General features: G+C 41.6%; 1 protein-coding gene across 5 annotated transcripts in view; it reads right to left on the bottom strand.

The window, feature by feature from the left end:
• Positions 1-23,756, bottom strand: part of ARHGAP28 (Rho GTPase activating protein 28) — a 140,619-nt gene that overhangs the window by 62,899 nt on the left and 53,964 nt on the right. For 4 of the 5 annotated variants that reach the window (XM_075920948.1, XM_075920949.1, XM_075920950.1 and 1 more), the window contains 2 exons: positions 7,817-8,019; positions 3,775-3,992 (listed from right to left, as the gene is read on the bottom strand). In XM_075920948.1, coding sequence (XP_075777063.1) covers positions 3,775-3,992; positions 7,817-8,019 — 421 coding nt within the window. Of the gene's footprint in view, positions 1-3,774; positions 3,993-7,816; positions 8,020-23,159; positions 23,311-23,756 lie in introns of all 5 variants that reach the window. The other variant, XM_075920952.1, reaches the window with a different exon arrangement.

Here is a 23,756-nt window from a genome sequence, read left to right as displayed (position 1 = left end):
TATATTGATATAGTCCCTTGAAAACAAACTGTTAAAAAGTTAGAAAGCTTGCAACTTAGTGGATCCAATTCTTCCTTCAGTTACATGTGTGAAACACCATTGGCTTGGATGCAGTTCCAATGACAGCAGAATTTGATTCAGTTAGATATCCTGGTTCTGGCCAATGGATAATAACGTCATTACAGATACTAAAAAAGCCTCCAATGTTTACTTGCACGATGTGCACAGGAACAGGAAATTTGACTAGCAAGAGAAAGGTGGAGCTGGAAATGCTCATTTCCTTTAAAAGCTTTCCACTATCCAGAAGAGGTTAAAAAAAAAATCATCTCAGCATCACAAAGGCAAAATTGCTTGCACTGCAACCAAGAAACATAAACACTAAAGAGATGTTTAAGTTCTGCTCATGCTGCTAGCTGTCTTTGCTTTTTGAGCGACTCAGTTCCAGGCATTTTAAGTGCAAATGCCTTTTCATGCAAATACCTCTAGTTTAGTTAGTGATTTTTTATTAGATCCATCTTCATCCACTACTCTGAGGAAACCTCCTCTGAAAATCAGGTGTGCAGGGTCAGGTACGTCATTAGTATGGAGCTTAACTTGCTCCCCGCTTTTGGACTTTACGGATAGGTTGCACCAGGCAACAAACAGATTTTTGGATCTATTGAGCACTTGCAGCTCCTGGAGATCTTAATGGAAGCTGTGGGCAGTCAACACCCATGAAAATCTAGTCACAGTGACTGATGTGCAATAACATTTAAACAGTTGGGCCTGATGTGGCAGCCCTGTTTTAGAGGTGGGACAGAGTTGCCTTATTAAGAGGAGGATAAGATTGCTTCAAGGAAGCACTATCCTCCTAGAAGCCGCAGGGAGCTCCTGAGTGACATACACTTGGCATCTTGCCCTAGAAGGATGTAGCAGGTTTCCCACTGCAAAGCCAGGTTAACCTTTCCATCCGGAAAAGGGGCAGCCTATGGCCGTATTGATCACATTTCCTTGCCACTAATGTTGGGTGGTTTGGGAGCAGTCCTGTGTTCAGCAGAGTGAAGGATCTGGAACCATGGCTGGCCTCTAAACGTGGGTACAAGGACTCCTCGTGTCCTAGTCCCCTCCTGGTGCACCCACCCAGGCGTCATTCACAATCTGGCCCTATCTCTGTTTCAGTTTGAGTTAAGCCTGATGGTAAGAGCTCCAATTCATTTAGCAAGCGACTGCAGCAATAGGTGGCAAATGAACCTAGAAACACAGTTTTTCCTTCTCTAGGCAGTGTGGAAAACCTCAATAAACCTGCCAATTTGCCTAGGATGCTTCCCTCCCCCAGAGCCTGTTGGACTCCCCACTGGCTGATAGCAAAGTAAATTAAAAATGGAAAAAAGAAAGGCAGAATGCTCTTTTAGAGGGTTGGAGTATGTGTATGTGTGTGTGTGGGGGGAGGGTGTATAAAAGCAGGAAAGACAATTTTTCTTCTACAGGTGATAGCTATTTATGCAACCAAAAATGCTAACAATTTGTATTCTTCCTCTCCTCTCCTCCAATTTGTATTCATCCTCTCGGTGGGCAAAGATGAGTGTGTCACCCTTATAAAAAGAAATCTCACTTTGTGGTTTAATCACTGTTTCCCTATGTATCCCTCTCCTCTGCGCAGCTGTAGTGTTTATGATGCCTAGAGGGCGGGATGAAGACTGCACCTCTTCTTTTAACGTAGAGGGTTACATAAACTATTATGTGGAGTTTCACATGGCATTTCTGATGAGCATGCAAACATTTGAAGAAAAGGCGATTTATCTGATATCAGCAATTCAGCCAATGTACATCAGTCATTGTAGACGAAACTGCCAATATTAATTCCTCACATTTTTCCTAATCACTGGAGAAGTGATAAATAAAAGAGTCTATCAAAATCCCATAGCAGTGGGTCATGTAGTGGGGATATTTTCAATGTCACACAGCAGTTGAGAGCCCAACTCATATTGATTTTCAATGGGAGTTTGTTTCCTGCATGTCCTTTAGAGCTCTCCCCTGTATTCTCTTTAAGTAGTGAAGGCAAATGTGTGAAATGTGGCTGTGATGGCAATAGGTGCTTACCAATGCAGGCAGAACTAAACAATTTCATGGGAAGAAGGAATGAGAAATCCTAAGACTGGCAGAACGGTTACTTTTTAAATCTGATCTGAGACTTTCACAATACTGAACAATTAGATGGGCTCAATTTAAAAAAAGGTAATTGTAAAAAGGAAAACTTGAAGACTATGCCTTTAGATAGCTCCAGAACTTACAGTCCTTTAAGTGAGACAAAAGGAGAAGACCAATAAATCAACAAAAGATAATCTAGATAATACTTAGTCCTGCCGTAAGGGCAGGGGGCTGGACTTGATGACCTCTCGAGGTCCCTTCCAGTCCTATTATTCTATAATTAACTCTCTGTGTAACAAAAAGAACTAGTGTAATATTTTTTCTGGTGCCCATTTTTTATTGGCATAATTAAACTTCATTTTGTTGCAGAAACTGCATTCTGCTATACATATCATATCTAATAAGTTTCAGAGGGTGACTAACATGCCAATACCTCATGGTAAAAAGTGAGAAGAAGGCTGGAGCTTTAAGATAAGTGATAGATATTCTGCCTAAGGAAAATGCCTAATCTTACAAAAAGTGCCATGAGATCTTTAATGTCTGTGCAAAGAAGTCTGGGAAATTGGAGTCTTAACCAAGAGACTCTAAACACAGGAAACCATGGTACTTGTAGGACGTGGTACTGTGCCAGTCTTGCTGGGATATGAACTTGTGGTTCCAGAGAGGCTATTTTAAACTGGAAACTGAGCCATTAAGTTAATTCTCCACATGCTTTACTTTTGAACTCCTATTTTCATGTGAAGCAGCTGTGCTTTGTCTTTTTAATAGCCTTTTGCAGGTTATTAGTGCATAGTGTGAACCTTCTGGAAAAAATAAACAAATGAGAAAGGACTGAATATTTTCAAGGAAAAGGGCAGGTTCTTACTACTTTTCAACAATATAACCAACACTATCCATTTTTTAAACCAGGGCTTGGTAGTTTAGTGATGATCTGCATTAAGGACAACAGGAATTACACATTTAAATTCATGAATGCTTCTTTTGATTTTTTTTGTATGTGGACTTAGGGCACACAATTAAATAAAACCATATAAATACAATGCCCAGGGATAAGTAATGGCAATTCTGTATCTGTCATCGGGGACAAGTGGAGGAAGAAATGTTCATTCCTGAACAAATGAATAAAGAATGGGCTTTTATTTGCCTTATTAGTGAAATAAGGTTGCCAATGAAACAATCATAAAAATGCGTGCAGGTGTTTAACTGCTTATGCACACTTGCCCCCTATTGCTTCACTATAGAGGTTTTATCTCACTGCCAAGATTGCTGAGTAAATAGCATGTGTCCTCAGAAGCAAGGAAAAATTTCCACAACTGCCAAAAGTAACTCACTGATATTCAAAAAATAAGGGAGTAAATGTTTATCTTGATAGTGGATTGCAGAATGAAAGGCAAAGGACACGGCATTTTAGTTGCAAAGCTTTGCACCATCTATTTTAGCTGGCTGTAGCGTTCTTTTCAAAGGATAGCTTATTTGCTTATATGGTATCAAAAAGGTCCAGACATCACTCTTTGAGGCAGGGACTGTCATTTACTACTTCTACATTGCCTTGCAGAGTGGGCTCCCTGGTTGAGACATTTGTGTGCTACAGTAATATAAGTAAGAATAAAGTTCAAAACCCTCCATTAGCAAGTATTTGCCACTTACAGAAGAGTCATTAACTCCAAAGATGTCTCGCACATCCCTGACAGTGTGTTTGTTCTTCTTCCTCATAGTCTGAGTGTAGGTATTGTACCTTCTTTGTACTGCGGCAGCTTGCGTGCGGGTCAGTGTGGACAGCAGGGCTTGCCCATCCTCTTCTTCAGCCCCCGAAATCAATGTAGATAAGCCCGCATCTTGCAGCCATTCAGCTTCAAGTTCCCCCTCTGAGAAGGAGTGAGAGTGTTAACATGCCTTGTACGGGGTGGGTAGGGATGTAGCATATTTGGGTTAGTGTGCCAGCCTTTACTCAGGAAGGCTCCATTTCCAATCTGTATCAGGCCACACAAGTAAGTACAATTTAGTTTCGTCAACAAATTGTCAATCCTGAAAACAATCCCCAGCTTGGCTGTCTCTGCACAATGGCTGTTTAGAAGAACAGCCTGGCAGGGGTAAATCAAGCCCGCTAAAGTACACTAATGCAGCATTGTGAAACACATAGCATAGTGCCTGCCCATAATTACCTAGAAAGTTCACTAAACATCAACCCTCATTAAAGAAGATCAATGAAACCCCTTTGAGTTTCCTATATGAGTATACATATGTCCTGTATGGATGTTTCCATCTAACAACGGAAGGTTGGCAGTAATCCTCTCTCTACTTTCATGATATCCTTTTGAGATGGGGTGACCTGTACTTCATGGGGTGGTCCAGTTGAGGCTACACCCTTGATTTACAAATAGGCAACACAAACATGTCAAAGAGGAAATGGATTGATTTTGTCTTTCAGAAACAAAAGAGCTAGTCAACGAGCTCTTTATTAACATATTATTTTTTTAATAGCACACCTGCATTTACACATTTGCTCTAATTTCCTTCCTGACATTCCAGAATCTAGATCAGGGTGGGCAATCATTTTTGAAGGGAGGCCACTTCACAAATTTTGCAAGTGGTCGCAGGCCGCCCCTCAAGGGGCGGGGCCTTGAGTGGAGGGGGCAGTGTCTTGGGCAGAAGGGGGCTGTTTCCTCTAGGTGGGGCCCATCACTTGTGTGGGGAGGAAACTTCTCACCCTCCCTCACCCAAAGACCCTGATTGGCATGGGGGTGGGGGAGCATGTGAAGTTTTCCCCCCTTCCCTGCCAGGGGTGTGTGGTACCTAGAGAGAACTGCCAGATGTTTTGAACAGGAAGAGACTTTTTTGGCCTGAGGGGGGGGGGGGGGGGGGGCGGGCATGTGAAGTCTGTCACAACCCCACCCTGCCAGTTTTGAACAGTTTGCAGTTCCCTCTGGTGCCGTGCGCCCCTGGAGGGAGGAGGAGATTTGCACACTCCCCCGTCCCCAGGTCTCAATTGGCTTGGGGGTGGGGAAGTGGCAGGGCAGCCGTGGGCTGGAACAAATGGCTTGGTGGGTCAGATCCAGCCCATGGACCAAGTCTTGCTACTCCTGATCTAGATAGCTTGATAGACCCAATTTACTGAACTTTGGCAATTAGATGCACAAAGAGACAATTCAATTGCTAGGGTTTACGTAAGCTATTGACCCTGTTGCTTACTTTGTTTGCCTTTCCACAAGCCGCCAGAAACACATCTAACAAATCTCCCAGCTCTGTATGTACGGCAGTGTGAAAACACAGGAAAATGGAGTGTGAGCACAGTCAAAAAGTCATTCTGCTTAGATGTCACCAAAAGATTGGTGGATAATTTTCCTCATCATTTGTCCAGTTGTAGCACTTGAAAACAATAGCTAAGTAGCACTGTGAAAACCAAAGTGATGATCAAATTAGAGTGAAACTATTTCATAGAAGCAATTGCTGCATAAAATGATTCAAATTAATTTTATGTTTTAGATAAATGGGTTTAATTAAGGACTAGTAATCATTTTTTGTTTTGTTTTAAAGTTATTTTCACACAGTACAATCCACTGGTTTTTACTTAGAAATGAAGTCTAGATACCATGATAAGGAGCCATAATCCTCAATGTACAACTCCCTTCTCCTTTCAGAGAATATTAGGGAAGAAATGTTTCTTCCTAGGGGTCATGACAATCTCCAAAGTATTTAGGTCATCTCAACTGTTACTAAATTCTCATGCCATCCATTAAAAATTCAGCTTTCCCCAACTGCTTCTGCCCAGCTCAGTGTGCAGCTCTGAAATGAACCTCTGCTAAACCAACTGCAAGTTGTCCCACTTCTCAAAAATACAAAGGACCTGGATTTTGTTCCTCCAGTGATTCCTTGCACAATTTCCAATTCCATGGCATATAGATGTATGTCTAAATACCTCATACTTTACTGCTGATGGTAAAGCTACTGTTCAGCCCTCTTTGATGTCACTAATATGTCCATCGCTTGGCCCACTTCTTCAGCCCTTTATCTGTCAAGATGAAGTCCTCACTCCCATCCCCACTCCCTAACCCCCTGTTATTAATGTCAATGGTATGGAAGTTTTTTTTAATCTTTTTGAAAACACATATTCATGAGAAAGTTTATTCTCCTCAAAAGATCTGCTTCTCTTCCCCTCCCATTTTCCTCAAAGATGTATCAAAAGGTTTGTATTCTTTTTAATGGATTTACATTTTGGTTTTCTTGAGTTTTGAGCAATAATAGTGGTATTATCTAAACTTGACTGATAATTATAACTGAATATTTAAAAGAGTTTAGATCCAATACCAAATATTTTCCTAATGCTCAGTTCACTTCCTCACTGAATATGTTTCCAAAAGCAACAATATTGGAGCCATTTAGAGGTAAGTGCAATATAGAAAGGTATTGGATTTTACCTCATAGTCTCATTGTTAATTTTAAGCAGAGGGGAAAAAAATCAATGAGACAGGAACATAATCAGACTAGCAATAAACCTGAGAATGCAGAATCATTTGTATAGTTGTGAGTGTTTCAGTTAACAGCAGCGTATTGCGATGTTTCTGAAAATGAGGATAATTAGAAACAGCTCAGATGTTGCCTGAACTCCACAAAGGTTCAGGTACATAAAGAGTGCAATTAAATTGCATTGAATGTGGCAGTAAGCCAGTAACATTCTAATTCTCAATAAGAATTGAATCAAAAGAACACAGTCCAATGCTTTTAAAATATAACCCTAGATGTTATGTTAGCTCAGGCCTCTGATAGTGTTGTACAGTTTGCTTTTGGATTGTCACAGACCTGTGTAATAAAAACAGACATGTCAAATATCAAACATTCCCCATCTCAAATTTCCATTTCCAAATATATTAGGAAAAAGGCCAGGGTAATTTATTTTTGAGGTGGCATATCAAAGTGGTAGCATATTAAGTGTGGTTCATATTAATGGTGTGAATTTCAAGAAGCTTTGAAGTTTGGATAACATGAATTTTCAAAAAAATACAGATCTCTCTTTGGTTAATATATTGGTTTAGCAGTCTCATAAAAACAGGTCCTTGCAAGGATACATCTAAATGACATCCATATTGAGAAAGGTTAAATACATCCACTTTTCTGGATGTGGCACAACTTCCTCTTCAGGTTGGAGGAAACAAGGAAGAGGAGGTGCACAAGAAATTAAAACAAAACTAAACAAAAAAACTAGATTCAGTTTTGGTTTGTTTCATGTTTGGGATGAAGTTTTGTTGAAATTCCTTTCCTAACTACTGTATACCATTTCACACATCTTCTATCTCTTGCTGAAACATAGGAAAGATCAATTCAGAAAAATCTGCTCCAGAAATCAAAGTGCCAAATACCTGAAAACACAAAATTGAGTAAATCTCTCTCAAGAAATTACTTTGTGTTGTCTGTTAAATTCAGAAAGGGAGCTACCATGGACACAATATCATTTTGGCATGGTTGTGATTCTTGATTAATACTATGGATGGGTGGACTCAGACCAACTCCCCAGATGTGAATCCCTCTGACTTTAAAGGAAATCAGAGTCCCAGTCCACATTTTGTGGTTAAAGCCCACCTGTACTTTAATTGCATCCATGCTGGGAGTTTGTAGAAGCCTTGGTAAGGGTGTCAGTGAAAGAATTTAGTCACAGTAAAATATGGGAGGACGAGTATGGAATTTGTATGCTCACCATCAGCTGGCTTGACTTCTAATAGTGTTTGTTCTTCTTGCCCTTGTTCACTGTTTTCTTTGATACTTTCTACTTCACACCAGAAATCCTCCATTGAGGTGCTATCCACGGAGGCCTGGGAATTGGATCGGCTGAACATGGGAGGATGTATGGACTCGTTGGAAAGCATCCTATTAATTCTTCGGCACAGAGGGAGGGATTTTCTGGAAGAAGATAATGATCAAAAATAGAAATACTGTATCTTTGACTTTTTTCTGAAGTTCTGTCTTCTAACACAAAAGACGAAGCTTACAGTCAACTCTGTTTTGAGTTGGGCAGTGGACATAATGGTGGAAATGAAGAGCAGAATGCAGTCAGTCTCCTCTCTGAATTTTCTCATTTGGCAGTTTCAGTCACAATCTTAGGGCTACCTTTGTCATCATTTTTTCATTTCATAATTTTTTTTTAATTGTGAAGTGTTTATTATTGGGCACTGGCCTGGACTTCTCTTCCCAGCTCTATCACTGCACTACTGTGTGACCATGACATGTTATTTTACTTTGTGGTGCTTCAATTTCCCCTGCCAGCTTTACTCTGTCTGGTGTATTTTGCTCCTAAATTCTTCTGGGTGGAGGCTGTCTTATGCTATATGTACCGTGTGGCTACTATATGCGCAATGAGTGTCTGCTCTTAGTTGAGCTCTTTTGTGTGACTGTAATACACACAATAAATAATACTAACTGTACAATGGAATTTGGAGAGAGGATCCTAGTGGCCCTGGAAATGGAGAAGGGCCATCCCGTCCTTACCTATTTAAATTAACAGGAATACATTCCCCATTTCTCTTCCTTTTCAGTGTCCTCATGCTGCAACAACACATTATTTAAACCCACACACACCTCACTAGCTCCATAAAAATAGCCCTTTTCGGGCTTCCTCCTCCCATCACTGTGTTTTCATGGTGGTTTTCTAAACAAAACAAATGAAGGCCAAAGAATTAACTTATTCTTTCCTCTTGTGCAGTTGTTCCGAGGTGAAGTGCTGGCTGTTTCTCTGAGAATGCTGGAGCACTCCCTGATCATTTGGGTGGTCTAAGCCGATTAGTGCTGCAGTCCAGAGCTGAACTCAAGGCTAGGGATCAACGGTGGGAACAATGGAACCACCAACTCCAGCTGTGGACATTACCAGTTCTTATACAGGGCAAAGCAGAGCTGCTCTCCCAAAGCTTTGATTATGGGATGTACATTGCAAATGGTACACTTGCCAAACATGACTGTCTGTCACTAGCCAGATGATAAGGAAGGAATTAAAGCTTTTAAATGGGTGGAAGAAAAAGCTTCCAAAAAAGCAGAAAAAAATTATTATTTGGATACATGCTTTTTTTGGAAGAGCAAAATTAAAGTCAGTGTTTCCACATATTTTCGCATGAACTGCAAGTAGTGTAAACACACACAGTCCAACCATTATTGTTTTAATTAGGGCAAGGCACAATCAAGAAACAAGGGGGAACTCATGACATCAAAGTGGTTAAAGCTATTTGAGTGATTTCCATGGAGTTTGCCCATTGGAGACACCAGACCATCTCACTTGGCTTTAGTTCATAAAGCCTCAGATGACTGAGTCACCAATAAAATCATCATATAGCTCCGTGTGGAAACTGTTCTTCTGGTTATTTCCCGGTTCACCCTTTCCTCCCCCACATATCAGCAAGAAAAAAAATGTAAATAAATTACAGTCATTAAAAATCATGTGGCAAGAGATCACAGAAGGCTCTAATAATGCTTCAATTATTAAAATAAAACACACCATAACCAATCCAAGTAACCCCAATTCTTTCATTGCGGGTGTGGTGAGGGAGGCAACATTTGTTAGCCAAATAGATCCAACTAGTAATGTTTCCAATATGACATTCTAAATGTTAATACAGAATATAAATAAGATAAAAAGGTGCACTCCTGTAGTGACTACAAAAGGATTGGTGCCACGTTGGACTTGGCAATGCAGATAGACAGGCACCTTGTGCTTCAAAGAGCTTATAATATATCAGTTGTTTTCATCCAGGTGCTGTCTGACACAGGGTAGTATTAGGAAGCTGTGACCACTTTGTTCTATCTGTAGTCTTAAATAGGAGAAGGTTCCCAGATGAATGAGAGGACAGGTCTCATTATAGAAAAAATTGAGAAGAACTAATCTAAATAGACAAGATAGATAAAGATTAGGACAAATAATGATTGTTTTCATTTTACAGATGGGGCAACTGAGGCATGGCTAGATCAAATGACTTGCCTATGGTCACGCACAAAGTTTGTAGCAGAGCCAGGAACTGAGACCAGATTTTAAAAATCCCCATCTAGCATTTTTATTACAAGACATCTTTCCCCTTTTCTGTAGTTAAAATGCAAGTGACGATTCTTATTTAAAAAGAGCTTCTGCAGGAGCCATTTCAAAGAACAGTCTCAATGTTATAAACCTTTGTAAAAACAATCAAGCACATATATCAGGTCAGAATTCCTTTAATGGCAGTCATTAAAATGAACACTCCTTTCATTCTTGCAATGAAATCTATGTTGAAGAAGCAGCAGAACATGTTCCCAGATAACACAACTGGCTTGGACTAAACTGTCTTTTAGTCATTGTCAGGGAATTCAAACATTTTCTGCCTTTCAGTGTGTGGAATACTAACTGTGACCCTAGCGCTCCTTTAGCATCACACCAGTCTGATCTCTGGGCTCTGACTCCTTCAACACTTCAGCTAACTCAAACCAAGGCCTTACAGCACCATATTAGGAAGAAACAAGAGCTGGTGGTTTCAGCAGTAGCTCATATGGTATTTTGTAACATAACCATACAAAAAAATAAAATGCAAAACAGATGTGTGACATGGCAACATCTAATGTGGCAACATGGATCATAAGGTTACAGAAAATTAACCTATATGCAGAACAAAATTAAAAGTACAGAAGACATTTTGAAAATCAGAAGAACAGTCTCTCACGAGTTGCATATGTGAGGCTTCTTATCTCACCTCAGATTAAATCATGCTGTGTAAGAGTCACATTACAAGAAAAGTTAGACCATGACCCATTGGTAACAACCGAAGATTACTTACAGGAGGTCCGGTTCACAAATTATTCTGATGCTTGCTACCAAAAGCATGTGTATAGACTTCTAGCTGTCATACTGACCCATATACTCGGTCCTTTAGTCCTGGAGGAAATGTTTTTGCCTGTAAATGATAATGGTGCTTGTCTGCATTTCCTTCTAGCACATGTTTTCCAAAACAGATTCAGAAAATATATCTCAGGAGGAGCAAAGTAGGTCTATGTTCTTCATCACTTTAATTTGCACTGACAGCACACCTGGCGTGAGTGCTGTTCATGAAGGAACGGCTCAGCCACCCCCGAACAATGGAAGCAGTCCATCCTACCCTCCAGCCACTGTCTTCACTCAAAGGGGCAGGTTTTTTATTTTTCTTGCTGGCTAATAGGCATCTAAATTCCTGAGCTGATTCTGCTGTTTTTTAAGAAACACTTGAAAAGAAGTAACAACACAGGAGTAGCAGTAGCCAAGTTTAATTTTCATCTACTTTAGTTATCCTCTCGTCCTTTTTTGTTTTTGTTTTTAAACAAAGGCAGTCATGAGGGGATCAAGTAACAGTCTGGCCAAAAATTAAGAGGAGAAGCTTATGCCTTGGCCTTCTGGAAAGAAGAAAAGACAGTGCAGAAAATGGTGGGAGAGAGAAATGAGGCTTAAAACATCAATCAAATACTTCAATGGCAGGACTAAAATGGATGAGGTAATTTTCAGGGTTGGTATTTATAAAACTTGCAAATGAAGAGGTTAAAAAAGATACAGTGAAAGAATTTGCAGCAAGGCTGAGCTCTGACATCATTAATTACAGAAGAGTTAACTGGCAGTAAAGAGCATTACAATTTGGGCAAAGGTGATTGGAAGACAGAATAAAGCTTCTCACGATTACTGTAGCATCAAGATCACTTGTTGCATACAGTGTTCAGTGTTGTGTCTGACTCACTAGATTATCTACTGAGTATTAGGATGCCTCAGGGGTTCAAACAATGCTGTAGGATAACATTGAATCTGGCCCCAAACTTCTGAACTCCTGAATTTCTGACATGAACAAAAATGCATTTCTGTCTCTCATCTCCCTCTATCTGCCTGTTTAGTGGGCACTAAGTCATACATTTCCCTATGTGACTCATCTTCACTGTAAGATGCTGGAAGTTGACATTTCCTTACTAGTTTCATTTACAATCTACTTTGAGAGACAGTTTTCAAGAGAACACATACAACGGATGAAAAATATCTCTAAGACCTATGATACAGATACCCAGTGTGAAGCAATAAGGTAACCTACATTATGCCTTTTGACCCACATGTTTGAGATCTTGTGGGCTATTTCCATGGGAGAAAAAATGGATGTCAGATATTTATTTGATATAATCCTGTTTATTTACACAGAATATATATAAAGTCCTGTTTCCTTGAACACAGTAGTAATTAAACAATAGAAGGCAGTTTCTTTGGTCGTAGTTACATGCTTCTTTCCAGCTAATAGTCTGGCTACAAACCTCTCTCTTCCCTTAGGCTACATCTATACTTCAGGTGTTTTGAGGGAGAGGAAAAGCAAATGGAGTGCTCATTTGCATATCTTGCACTCTCATTTGCATATCTTCTTCTGATCCTTTTTGTGCAAGAGGTTTTTGTGATAAAAAGCTCTGTGTAGATAGGGCTATTTGTCGGAAAAAAACCGTTTTGCTCAAGAGCCTTTATTCCTCAAATATGAAGTTTACAGGCGCTTGTGCAAAAGAGTTTTTTTCGACAAATGGCCGCATCTATACAGGGCTTTTTATCACAAAAACCTCTTCCTCGAAAAGGATCGGAAGCAGATATGCAAATGAGAGTGCAAGATATGCAAATTAGTGTTCCATTTGCATTTCCTCTTCCTCAAAACACCCGCAGTATAGATGGAGCCTCCGGGTTTTACTTCTACTGTTTCTCTGCTGGTATATACAGCTGCTTGTCTTTCTCTGTTCCTGGTTGCTTCCTGGAGCTTTTGCTCACAGACACATATATGTCCATTAGACAGTGAATAGTGAAACTTCTCTGCCCACATAGTTTTTTTTTGACAAGTTTTGCATGTGGCCTATGCTTTATGTGATAGCTCATATTTCAGGAGCCATTAACCAAAACAGGAACTTCTCCATGTTTTACATTTATCCTGATTGAAGGGCATTTGTTGTGCCCCAACTTCAATGAAGCTTCACCCAAACTCCATTGTTACATTACCATGCAGCTGATATACCACACAAGAATGAACAGACAATACCAGAAGATTGGTAATACTGGATTTTGCTACTGATTTTCACAAAGGGCCCAATCTCAAAACCTTGCAGAACTGAGTCCCTAAATCACATGCCTAATGCTATTGTTACATAATCTGAGATCTAATGTTGTGACATAACTTGATTATTGTTTTACAAAGCATGTAGTATGTCAGTCATGCACATTGACTAGTGAGCTATGAAGTATGATTATAAATACTGAATAATATTTTATCTTTCAAGACCTTTCTTTCCCCTCCTCCAAATACATTTTGTCTTGTATTCTTGATACTTTGATATTATGTTCAATTGCTTAATCATAAAACTATTCTTTCAGTCATTAATAGGAACAAGTAAGGCTGTGCTATAATGTTTGTCCCAAATGTTGTGCCCAAATATTACCTACCACCAGTTAATAATTTTTTTTAATTTTGTAATTATAACTAGCTTTTATAAGTCATGTTCAGAAAGAGGAATTGAAATCTTGCTAATCTCTCTATATAATTTGGAGTGTGTCTGTCTGTGAGTTTACCTCTCTGTCTGCTAGGGCCAACAAGTTTAGTATTCAGCTTCCTCTAATCCTAACTTAAAGCAAGGTCAGGGTCAGGGTTTGGTTGTGCCAAGAAAATGGGAAGTCGCTGGAATGGGACTGTTTTCCATAATATGGAAATGAAGGGGGCAGAGAGGAGAGACGTGATACTCACAGTGGCTAGTAGAGGTAGCAAGTGCAGGGGAGAGCTATACTGCAGAGTGACTACAAGGGGAAGCCACACCACCAAGAGAGTGGCCAGCAGGGGCTGGGGCTCACCATTTTGCTTGCCACCAGATGGGTAAATAGCCCCCCAACACTTGGCCACAGTGTCAGAGAAGGGGAGGGAGAAAGCCCTGCCAGATGGTTGGGGAAAGACCCCTGCCAGCCAGGGAGGGCTGGGGAGAGAGGGAAGACCCCACCAGCCAGGAGGGGAAGAGAAAACCCTGCCAGATGGGACCCCCCAGCTCTGAGCCCCTCCTCATCTCCCAACCCTCAATTTCATACTCCCATAACCTCAGCCATCTGTCCTGAACACCTCTTCAATCCCCCACCCTGACCCCTACACCCCTACCCCCCACCTCCAGCCTTCTGCCCTGCCCTCCTGCATCCCTTTGACTCCTGCACCCTTGACAGACCCAGGCTTCACCAGGTAAGTCTTCTATGATATTAATAAGGAATACAAAATACCTGGCCTATTCATGAGCAGTAGAGCATGTGCATGAATCCTCTGTTAATCAGTGTTCTACATCAGTGTTTCTGAACCTTTTTTCATAAAGTACCCCTTAAAAATTATAAGCACACCCCCTTTAAAAAAATCAGCACTGCCAGTACCTACAGTTTTCAGACATACACAATCTTTTTTACTATTGCAACACATTTGTAGCAGGGCGGGCGATGACATTTTTTGGTGTAAAAAGTACAAAAATAATAAAGCCCTGTAAAACTTAAAACAAAAATTCAGTTTTCTCCAAATTTCAATTTTGTTGACACACTCCCCAGACTTCTCTCGAGTACCCTTAAGGGTACTCGTACCATTGGTTGGGAAACACTGTTCAACATGAAGACCAGTCACAGTGAGAGTCTTTTAACTTGGAGCATAAAGACTATTATTTCTAACTACTTTCCGGGGTGGATAATGACCCAAAAGGACAGAGATGGGCAAGAAGAAGGTGGCTCACAACCCCAAATCTATCTTACACTAGTTTTCTCACCAAATCCATTGGTCCAATGTACCAGGAGTAGCATATAACACCCAATGAATACTCCTGAAAGTATTTTGTTTCTTCTTGCCCCCCCAAACAAAACTGTTCCTTAGAGGTATGCCTGAATTCTAAATTATTCAGAATAAGATATCTGTGTATTACCAATAATAAGAGTGCACTTTGAAAATGTTCCTCTTTACTTTGGGAGGCTGGAAAATGATGCTTTCTATAAATATGGTAAGAAACACCTTTACAGTTCTTAGTAAGGTTTGTATTTAAAAGCCAAATGTGATAGTTTAAAGATTTTATGAAATTCAGGCACAAAAAAGTTTTTTTTATGTATGTAACTTTGTCCGAGACCCAACGGGACAAAATTATAATAACAATCATAATATTCAATTAAACATTCCCATTTGAAATATCCTCAACAGTTTCCAACACCATAAATGCAAGAGAAGTAAGTTCTACAGACCCCTTGGTGTTTGCATACGACACGTTTCACTATAAATGAAAACCTGCCCATACGATTAGATTATCAACGTTCCTCACAAGCATTAGCATATTATGTCTCTTTAGAACTTATGTGAAGAAGATGGATTTCATTTAGAACATGAATTAACTCAAGCATAAAGCTAAGTGACTTGCCTAGGGTCATATAGTGTGTAGAGTCAGGAATGGAATCTAGAGGACTCTACTCCCAATCTTCCGCATTAGATATTGCTGTTTATTATAGTCTCATTTATGTATGGTATTGCACAAGTGGTAAAGAGGAGAACTAGCCTTCCCCATCACCATGCCCTTGTGCACAGGCAAAACCTAATCTGATCTTTAAGTAGTAAAAATCTATTTATTCATGTCTGAATATTGGTGACATTACAGCAGAATTACCTGGGGCTTTTGCCATACATTGCTAGCTTTGAACACTCAGCAGCTGACCTGTTAGTGATCTATACACCCTATCTATCCATCTTCTCACTGGCTGACAATTATCCATGTGTTATGACTGCCACCATTCCTTCCATTATAACTTTCTCGCGGTTATGTCCATCCCTATGTCTGATGTGCCCAAAGTACATAGGTTTGTACCAGATTATATTCGACAGCAGGGTCTGCTTCTCTTTCTAACATAAGCATTCATCTTCTTTTCTATCCACGAGATATGTAATGCTGACAAAGATTATTACATCTCAAAGGCTTCAATTTTCTTCTTGTCAGCAGCATTTATTTCCCATGAGTTATATCCATACATTGCTATGGGAAAAAATTAAGCTTTTCACCAACCAAATTTTGAGATGCCATGGTTTTTCCAAACTTTCATAAAGAATGTCATGGCTGAGTGAGCCATGCTTAATCTTCTTTTGGTTTCTTTGAAACTACCTCCTTGTTTGGATATATACGATCTCAGATAACTGAATTGATCTATTTGACTGTTGACTGTTAATTGAAATGTCACTTGCATTTTTTGTTGTTGATCATAACAACATACATGTATTTTGTTCTTGCCTCAAACAGGGATCATTAATATTTCTCACAACATTTTTTAACAGACTCTAACATTCCTTGTACTGCATTGGTGGCTGTAGCAAAGAGCGTCCTGCTATCAGCATATTTGAGGTTGGTTAAGACGTGTGCTTCAGTAGAAATCCCAGCTCTATTCGCTTTGTCAAAACTTTTCAGGTTTGTCTCATAAAAATTCTGTATGCATGTTGAGAAGGCTCGAATACAATTTTGTTTCACACCCATCCCATTGAAAAATCACTTGTGACTGCTGGCACCGTATAGTCTGTTGTTGACAGTAGAGACTTTAACTGAGTTTAATGAGATGCTTTACTGTCCCTCCACATCTGCCAATATTTTCCATAGATGGTCATGCTGGACTTTGTTGAATGTTTTTAGTTAATGAAACGCAGGATAAAAGAGGGTATGTCTACACTACAAAGTTAATTCGAACTAACAGACGTTAGTTCGAATTAACTTTGATAGGCGCTACACTAGCACTCCTCTAGTTCGAACTTAATTCGAACTAGCGGAGCGCTTAGTTCGAACTAGGTAAACCTCATTCTACGAGGACTAAGCCTAGTTCGAACTTACTAGTTCGAATTAAGGGGTGTGTAGCCCCTTAATTCAAACTAGTGGGAGGCTAGCCCTCCCCAGCTTGCCCTGGTGGCCACTCTGGGCACCACCAGGGAAACTCTATTGCCCCCCTCCCGGCCCGGACCCCTTAAAGGGGCACGGGCTGGCTACGGTGCCCATGCCAGGTGCAAGCCTGCCAGCACCCAGCCAGCAGACCCTGCACCTGGCACAGCTCGAGCTAGCCACCCGATACCCCCCAGCCCTCCTCCTATTCCCGGGACCAGGCTGGTGGCTCCCGGGAGCTTGCCCAGGACCGCAAGAGGCGGGCACCCGCCTGGTCTAGTGCAGACATCGTGGACCTCGTTCATGACCTCCACACTAGGCACAGGAAAGTGGCCGGCTAGGGCAGGAGAGCTGTCAGCCTGGCCACCCAGGAACAGGTGTGCATGAAAATCAAGGTGGTCCACTGAGACCCCCGACCCTAAGCCCTGAGCTTACAATGGCCGTACAGGGTCAGACCAAAGTTCCATCTAGCCCAGTAGCCTGTCTGCCGACAGCGGCCAACCCTAGGGACCCTAGAGGGGATGGACCGAAGACAGTGACCAAGCCATTTGTCTCGTGCCATCCCTCTCCAGCCTTCCACAAACTTTGGACAGGGACACCACTCCTACCCCCTGGCTAATACCACTCCATGGACCCAACCTCCATGACTTTATCTGACTTCTCTTTAAACTCTGTTCTAGTTCTAGCCTTCACAGCCTCCTGCAGCAAGGAGTTCCACAGGTTGACTCTTTGCTTTGTGAAGAAGAACTTTCTGTTACTAGTTTGAAGCCTGCGACCCATTCCTTTCCTTTGGTGTCCTCTAGTCCTTCTATTATGGGAACTAATGAAGAACTTTTCTTGATGCACCCTCTCCACCCCACTCATGCTTTTATAGACCTCTATCATATCCCCCCTCAGTCTTCTCTTTTCTAAACTGAAAAGTCCCAGTCTCTTTAGCCTCTCTTCATATGGGACCTGTTCCAAACCTCTGATCATTTTAGTTGCCCTCCCCTCTCCCAGCCTCTCTCTTCCCCTCTCCCAGTCTCCCCGAGTTTTGTTCAATAAAGAGAGATTCTATTTTTGACCACACGTTTTCTTTATTTTGTACATCACGAAGGGGGCTAGGGAAGGGTAAGTGGAAGGAGGTGAGGGAGGAATGGGGTACGAGCACCCGATGGAGAGGACTGGGCTAGCTCTGCGGGCTTCTGGGGGTAGAAGCTCTCCTGCAGTCCCCCTATTGCCCCCTCTCCCCAGATGGCAGCCTGCGGCAAGTGCAGCCAGTCTGATGGCCGAGTGCTGTGATGTGCCCAGTGTGGGCACTCAGGGCACTCCAAGCCAGGACTGCTTTGCAAGCGGGACACCCCTGAGAACTGTCTGTCTGGGATGGGGATCGGAACCCTTTAAGCACAGCTCTCGGCTAGCCTGAGACAGCAGCTCCACGCTCTAAGTCCTCATCTGATGCCCTGCCGGCACTGCTTCCGGCCATCCTTAACCCCTTAATGTGGACATGCTAGTTCGAATTAGCAAAACGCTAATTCGAACTAGTTTTTTAGTCTGGATCTGTTAGTTCGAATTAGCTTAGTTCGAATTAACTAATTCGAACTAAGTTAGTTCGAATTAGCGCTGTAGTGTAGATATACCCAGAGTGATTGTAGTTCTTGCATTTGTCATTTTTCAATGATGTGATGGATGTTCGTGATTAAATCACGTGCCTCATCTCTTTCTGAAACCATCTTGTTTTAGTGGTAGTTCTGCTTATAACATATGCTTAATCCGATCCTGTCTTAGGTAGAGCACAACTGTGCTTGCATGAGATATTAGGGGAATAATAAGGGTGTTATTATCTTCTGATTTGTTTCCTCTCTTTGGTAAGGGCAGAAAGATTCCTTTCATTCAGCCATCCAGCCAAAATCTAGTCATTCATAAATCATTACAAATTGTCCACGTCAGAATAATATCATAGTCACCAATCACCTTTAACAATTCTGCTGGTATGTTGCCTACCCCTAATGCTTTCCAGACTTCATTTTAGTAATAGCACATACCACTTCTTCTTGCAGCATTGATAGCTCCAGCTATCAAACTCCCCATCCTGTTGTTCTGTTTTGTAAGTAGCTCTGATGACACAGACTCAGTAATTTCTTCATCAGTGATTGATAAAGGAATCACTTCATAGTCCTTCGCTTAGGATTGTGCCACCATAACCTTTTATTATTCTGATTGCAGGGAAAACTTTTTGTTAAGAAATAAGAAGTAGGGATATCAATTAATTGAAGTTAACTCATATGATTAAGTAAAAAAAAATCAATCACCCTTAAAACATTCATCACAGTTTTAATCATCTTGTTAAACACAATACTAATTAAAATTTGTTAAATATTTTGGATGTTTTCTACATTTTCAGATATATCGATTTCAATTATAACATAGAATTACAAAGTGTACAGTGCTCACTTTATATTATTTCTTATAAATATTTGCACTGTAAAATGATAAACAAAAGAGAGTATTTTACAATTCACCTCATACAAGTACAAATAATAGGATCTCTTTATCATGAAAGTGCATCTTACAAATATAGATTTTTTTGTTACATACAGTTGCACTCAAAAACAAAACAATGTAAAATTTTAAAGCCCACAAGTCCTCTCAGTCCTACTTCTTGTTCAGCCAATTGATAAGACAAACAAGTTTGTTTACATTTGTGGGAAATAATACTACAGTCTGAATCTCCCAAATGTGGGACTCTCTAGTCTGGGAACACCCGTGGTCTGTCAGGGCCACAGATATCGTTGAACCAAAGAGCTCTGGAGGTGGGAGCAATGCAGGGATTGGGGAGCCCTGGTTGGGCCAGGTGGCATCTGAGGACACCCCGCCCTGGCTGAGGAACCCTCAGCATCAGTAGGGCCAGGCAGTGGTTGGGGAGCCCCTGGTGTCAGAGGGGTCAGATGGTGGTCAAGGAGCCCTCATCCTGGACAGGGAAACCTCAGCATCAGTAAGGCCAGGTGGCTTCCAGGGAGCCCTCACCCAGACCAGAGAACCCTTGGCATTAGCAGGGTGAACCAGGGAACCCCCAGTTGCAGTGGAGCTGTCTGAAGTCAGGCGGCCCCAGCCAGGAACCTCGGTGAACCCCTGGTGGCAGCGGGGCCGGGATGACTGGGCAGCCTCCACTGGGGAACTCCCCAGCTAAAGCGGGACTGGTGGAGGTGGACGGCCCCGGCCGGGAAACCCACAGAATCCCCTGTGGCAGCGAGGCGGCCCTAGCAGAGGGGCAGGGTGGCTGGGTGGCTGGGTGGCCCTGGCTGCTGGCAGGATGGCCAGTGGTGCTGTGTGGCCCCAGTTGGGAACCCTGGGGAACACCTTGTGGCAGTGGGTCCGGCAGTGGCCAAGCAGTCCCTGCCAGGAACCCCGGGAAACCCTGGAGCAGAGGGTGAGCAGCATGGTGAGGAGCCATGGTGGGCTAGCTTTAGCAGGGCCAGCAACAGGGCAGGAGCAGGAGAAGCCCAGGAACGGGGCTGCCAGGAGGGGAGCACTGATCTTCCCTGGTCTGGTAAACTTCCTGGTCCGGGACAGCTCAGGTCCCAAGTGTGCCGGACCAGGGAGGTCCAACCTTTACTTGCTTTTTTATTTACACTGTCACCTGAAAATGAGAACAGTTGTTTGTATGACACATTTTGTAACCTGAAATGCAAGTTGTTTTCCAGGTCAGGGATGCTAAATATTCGTATGTCCTACATGTCTGCATTCCAGAGGACATGCATCCATGCTGATGACACTTATCAAATAAACAATGTGTTAACTAAATTTGTGACTGAACTCATTGGAGGAGTCTGACATGTCTCCTGATCTGTTTTACCCACATTCTGCCATATATTTCTTGTTATAGCATTCTCTTAGGATGACCTAGCACATGCTGTTTGTTCTAAGAACACTTTCAGTGTAGATTTGACAAAACGCAAAGAAGGTACCAATGTGAGATTTCTAAAGATAGTTGCAGCATTCGACAAGGATTAAGAACCAGAAGTGCTTTCCAAAATCTGAGAGGGACAAGGTGTGGAGCTTGCTGTCAAGAAATCTTTAAAAATAAATACTCTAGTGCTAAAACTACAGAACCCGAACCACTAAAAAAGGAAATCAACTTCCTGCTGGTGGAATCTGACTCATCTGGTGAAAATGAACACATGTCAGTCTGCCCTGCTTTGGATTGCTATTGAGCACAGACGCAAGCCCTCTGGAATGGTAGAGACATATGAATCTTTATTGCACCTGGCATGTAACTATCTTGCACTGTACACTGAGTATTTTGTGTTGTAACTGACATCTGTATTTTTGAAAATGTAGAAAACATCCAAAATATCTAAATAAATGGTATTCTCTTAACAGTGCAATTAATCATGATTAATGTTTACATTGCGCGATTAATTATGGTTAATTTTTTTAATCACATGATTGATGGTGATTTTTTTTTAAATCACTTGAATGCCCTAGAAAGAAGTCTGACTACTCTGAACATAACTTTTTCTAATTATTGTCCTTATAATCCTCAGATTTGGAGCATTTTGCCTTTATGTATTCCCTAAATGTGAGAACTCTTAAAGGCTAGTGCCTGCAATGGAATTGGACTCCCTAGAATAGGTGGGTAAGGTGCATAGTCATGCTGTCTATGGATTTCTGTACTATTGGTTCCACATGAGACAAAACCTGTCACTGAACCTTTCCAAAAAGCCACTGATTTTGTCCCAGAATGTTGGGTGGCATCCAATTTAAGGTAAGCCAAAACATGAATAAGATTAGAGTGGGCTAATGTGCAGGCTGCTCCAGAATCTGTTCATACCACGTAATGTGGGATGGACAGGCCTTTGCCAGCAGCTCACACTTAACCGGACTCTCATTATTTACAACCTGTCGTATGGGATACAGCTCCAATTGCTTCAAATCTAGTGAGCCTAGAAAACAGATGAGGTTTAAATAATTCAACAAGCAAAGACGGAGACTAAGTAAAACCTACATGTGCTGGTGTGCAGAAGGCTGTTAAAAATTAGTTTTGCCTGTAGAACCACCAGCTAGTTTTCACAAGAAAGGAGAAACACGGAAATATTAAACATACAAAATAGTGGTAAAATAACAGAAAGGGGCAAATTTTCCATCATTGTCAATATAGCCTCTAATTGGCAAATACAGTAATTGTGCACTTAACTGCTGGGTTTGCATGCAGAAATACTTGTTTGCAAGTAGAAGATTATCTAGGTACCTATTTATCATATTTCAGATACTTCTAATGCAGCTATCCCCTTCGCACTGAAACACCATTATTACTGTCATTAAATAGTAATTGAGAAAAGAATTTGGCCCTGTAGTGGGCTCAGAGCAGGGTTCCTCCCACTCCAGGTCCCTAGGGGCCAGTCCACCTACTATATCTCAGGCTGTGGTTGTCATGGGGAATGAGTAGTGCCTGCAAGAATATATGGCTTGGGCCCTTAATTAGGGGCCGAGTAACCAACACCATTTATTAGCCCCGAGGCCGTGGTCAAGGTGATGCAATAGAGTATTGATGTGCATCACCTTGTTAGCTCAGGCTCTGGGACAGGGCAGGGCAATAGAGCATATGGGGACTCAGGCCTGTTCTGAAGCTGACCAGTAAACAGCCGTGCCTCCTAGTGCCAGTGGAAGGCCAAGAAGTGCAGCTTCTTGCCTAAGAGAGGGTTGGGGTAGCAGGAGGGACACAGGCCCATGCACTCCATGATGTCCCAGCCCAGGGGCTCAGCAGTGGCATAGCAGTCTGCCACTGGGTCTGCAGGGACCCTGATCACAACACACTGACTCACTTGGCAGCAGCATTGCAGCCAGACAAGGGGTCAGATATCCCTAGGCCACTCCCCCCCGGCCAGTAACAACCCCCTCCCGGCCAGTAACACATAATGCTCAGTAACACTTGCAAGGTTGGTCTGAAATAATTTAAAATGATCAGAAAGGAATTTTTAAAGACATCTAATTAAAAAATCATTTGGTGGGGACTTCTTGTTAAATATTTCCATAGAGGAGGAACCAACACTGTTGCAATAAAAATGCTGTGCCAGATTCTCAGATAACATAGAGTGTCATAGCACCAGTGACTTTGATCCCATATGTTTAAATCCAGACAGCTCTTGTTTGTGGTAATAATTAATACTTACCAGCTTATTACAAATGGAAGGAATTCAAAAACAAATGTACGTCTCTCCATTTCTCTGTGCTATCCAAGAGCTTTGGGTTTGTCCTAGGACAATTGTGAAACTTCACGCTCTCTTTTCCATGGTATATTGCAATTTATGGCATATTGGGTCACTGTGATGGAATGAAAATTTGTTTGGAAAGTTTTATTACCCAAATAAACATTTGAGCATAGTACTATTTTATGTTACACACGCACACTTGTAGGAATTACAGAGTACTTTGGAAAGAGTCCCAAATCAGCCAAGTAGAATATACAGTGAATGTGCTGGTAATGCTTTTTCATAGAAAACAAGGTAGATGTGATGTCTAGAAGAATTACTTCATAATAACCCACTTCTGCTTTTGCCTAAAGAAAAGCAATGGCGACTACAGAAGATTATCCATTAATAAGATTATCCATGAATCCATGAATCTTCTAAGCCTATGTCTAGACTGCAAGCCTCTTTCGAAAGAGGCTCTTTCGAAAGAGAGCGTCTAGACTGCACGCAGAATTTCGAAAAAGCAAGCCGCTTTTTCGAAAGAAAGCACCCAGTGAGTCTGGATGCTCTCTTTCGAAG

The sequence above is a fragment of the Pelodiscus sinensis genome, chromosome 2 (assembly GCF_049634645.1).
Source record: "Pelodiscus sinensis isolate JC-2024 chromosome 2, ASM4963464v1, whole genome shotgun sequence".
NCBI lineage: Eukaryota > Metazoa > Chordata > Testudines > Trionychidae > Pelodiscus > Pelodiscus sinensis.
This window is presented reverse-complemented; position numbering and strand designations above follow the sequence as displayed.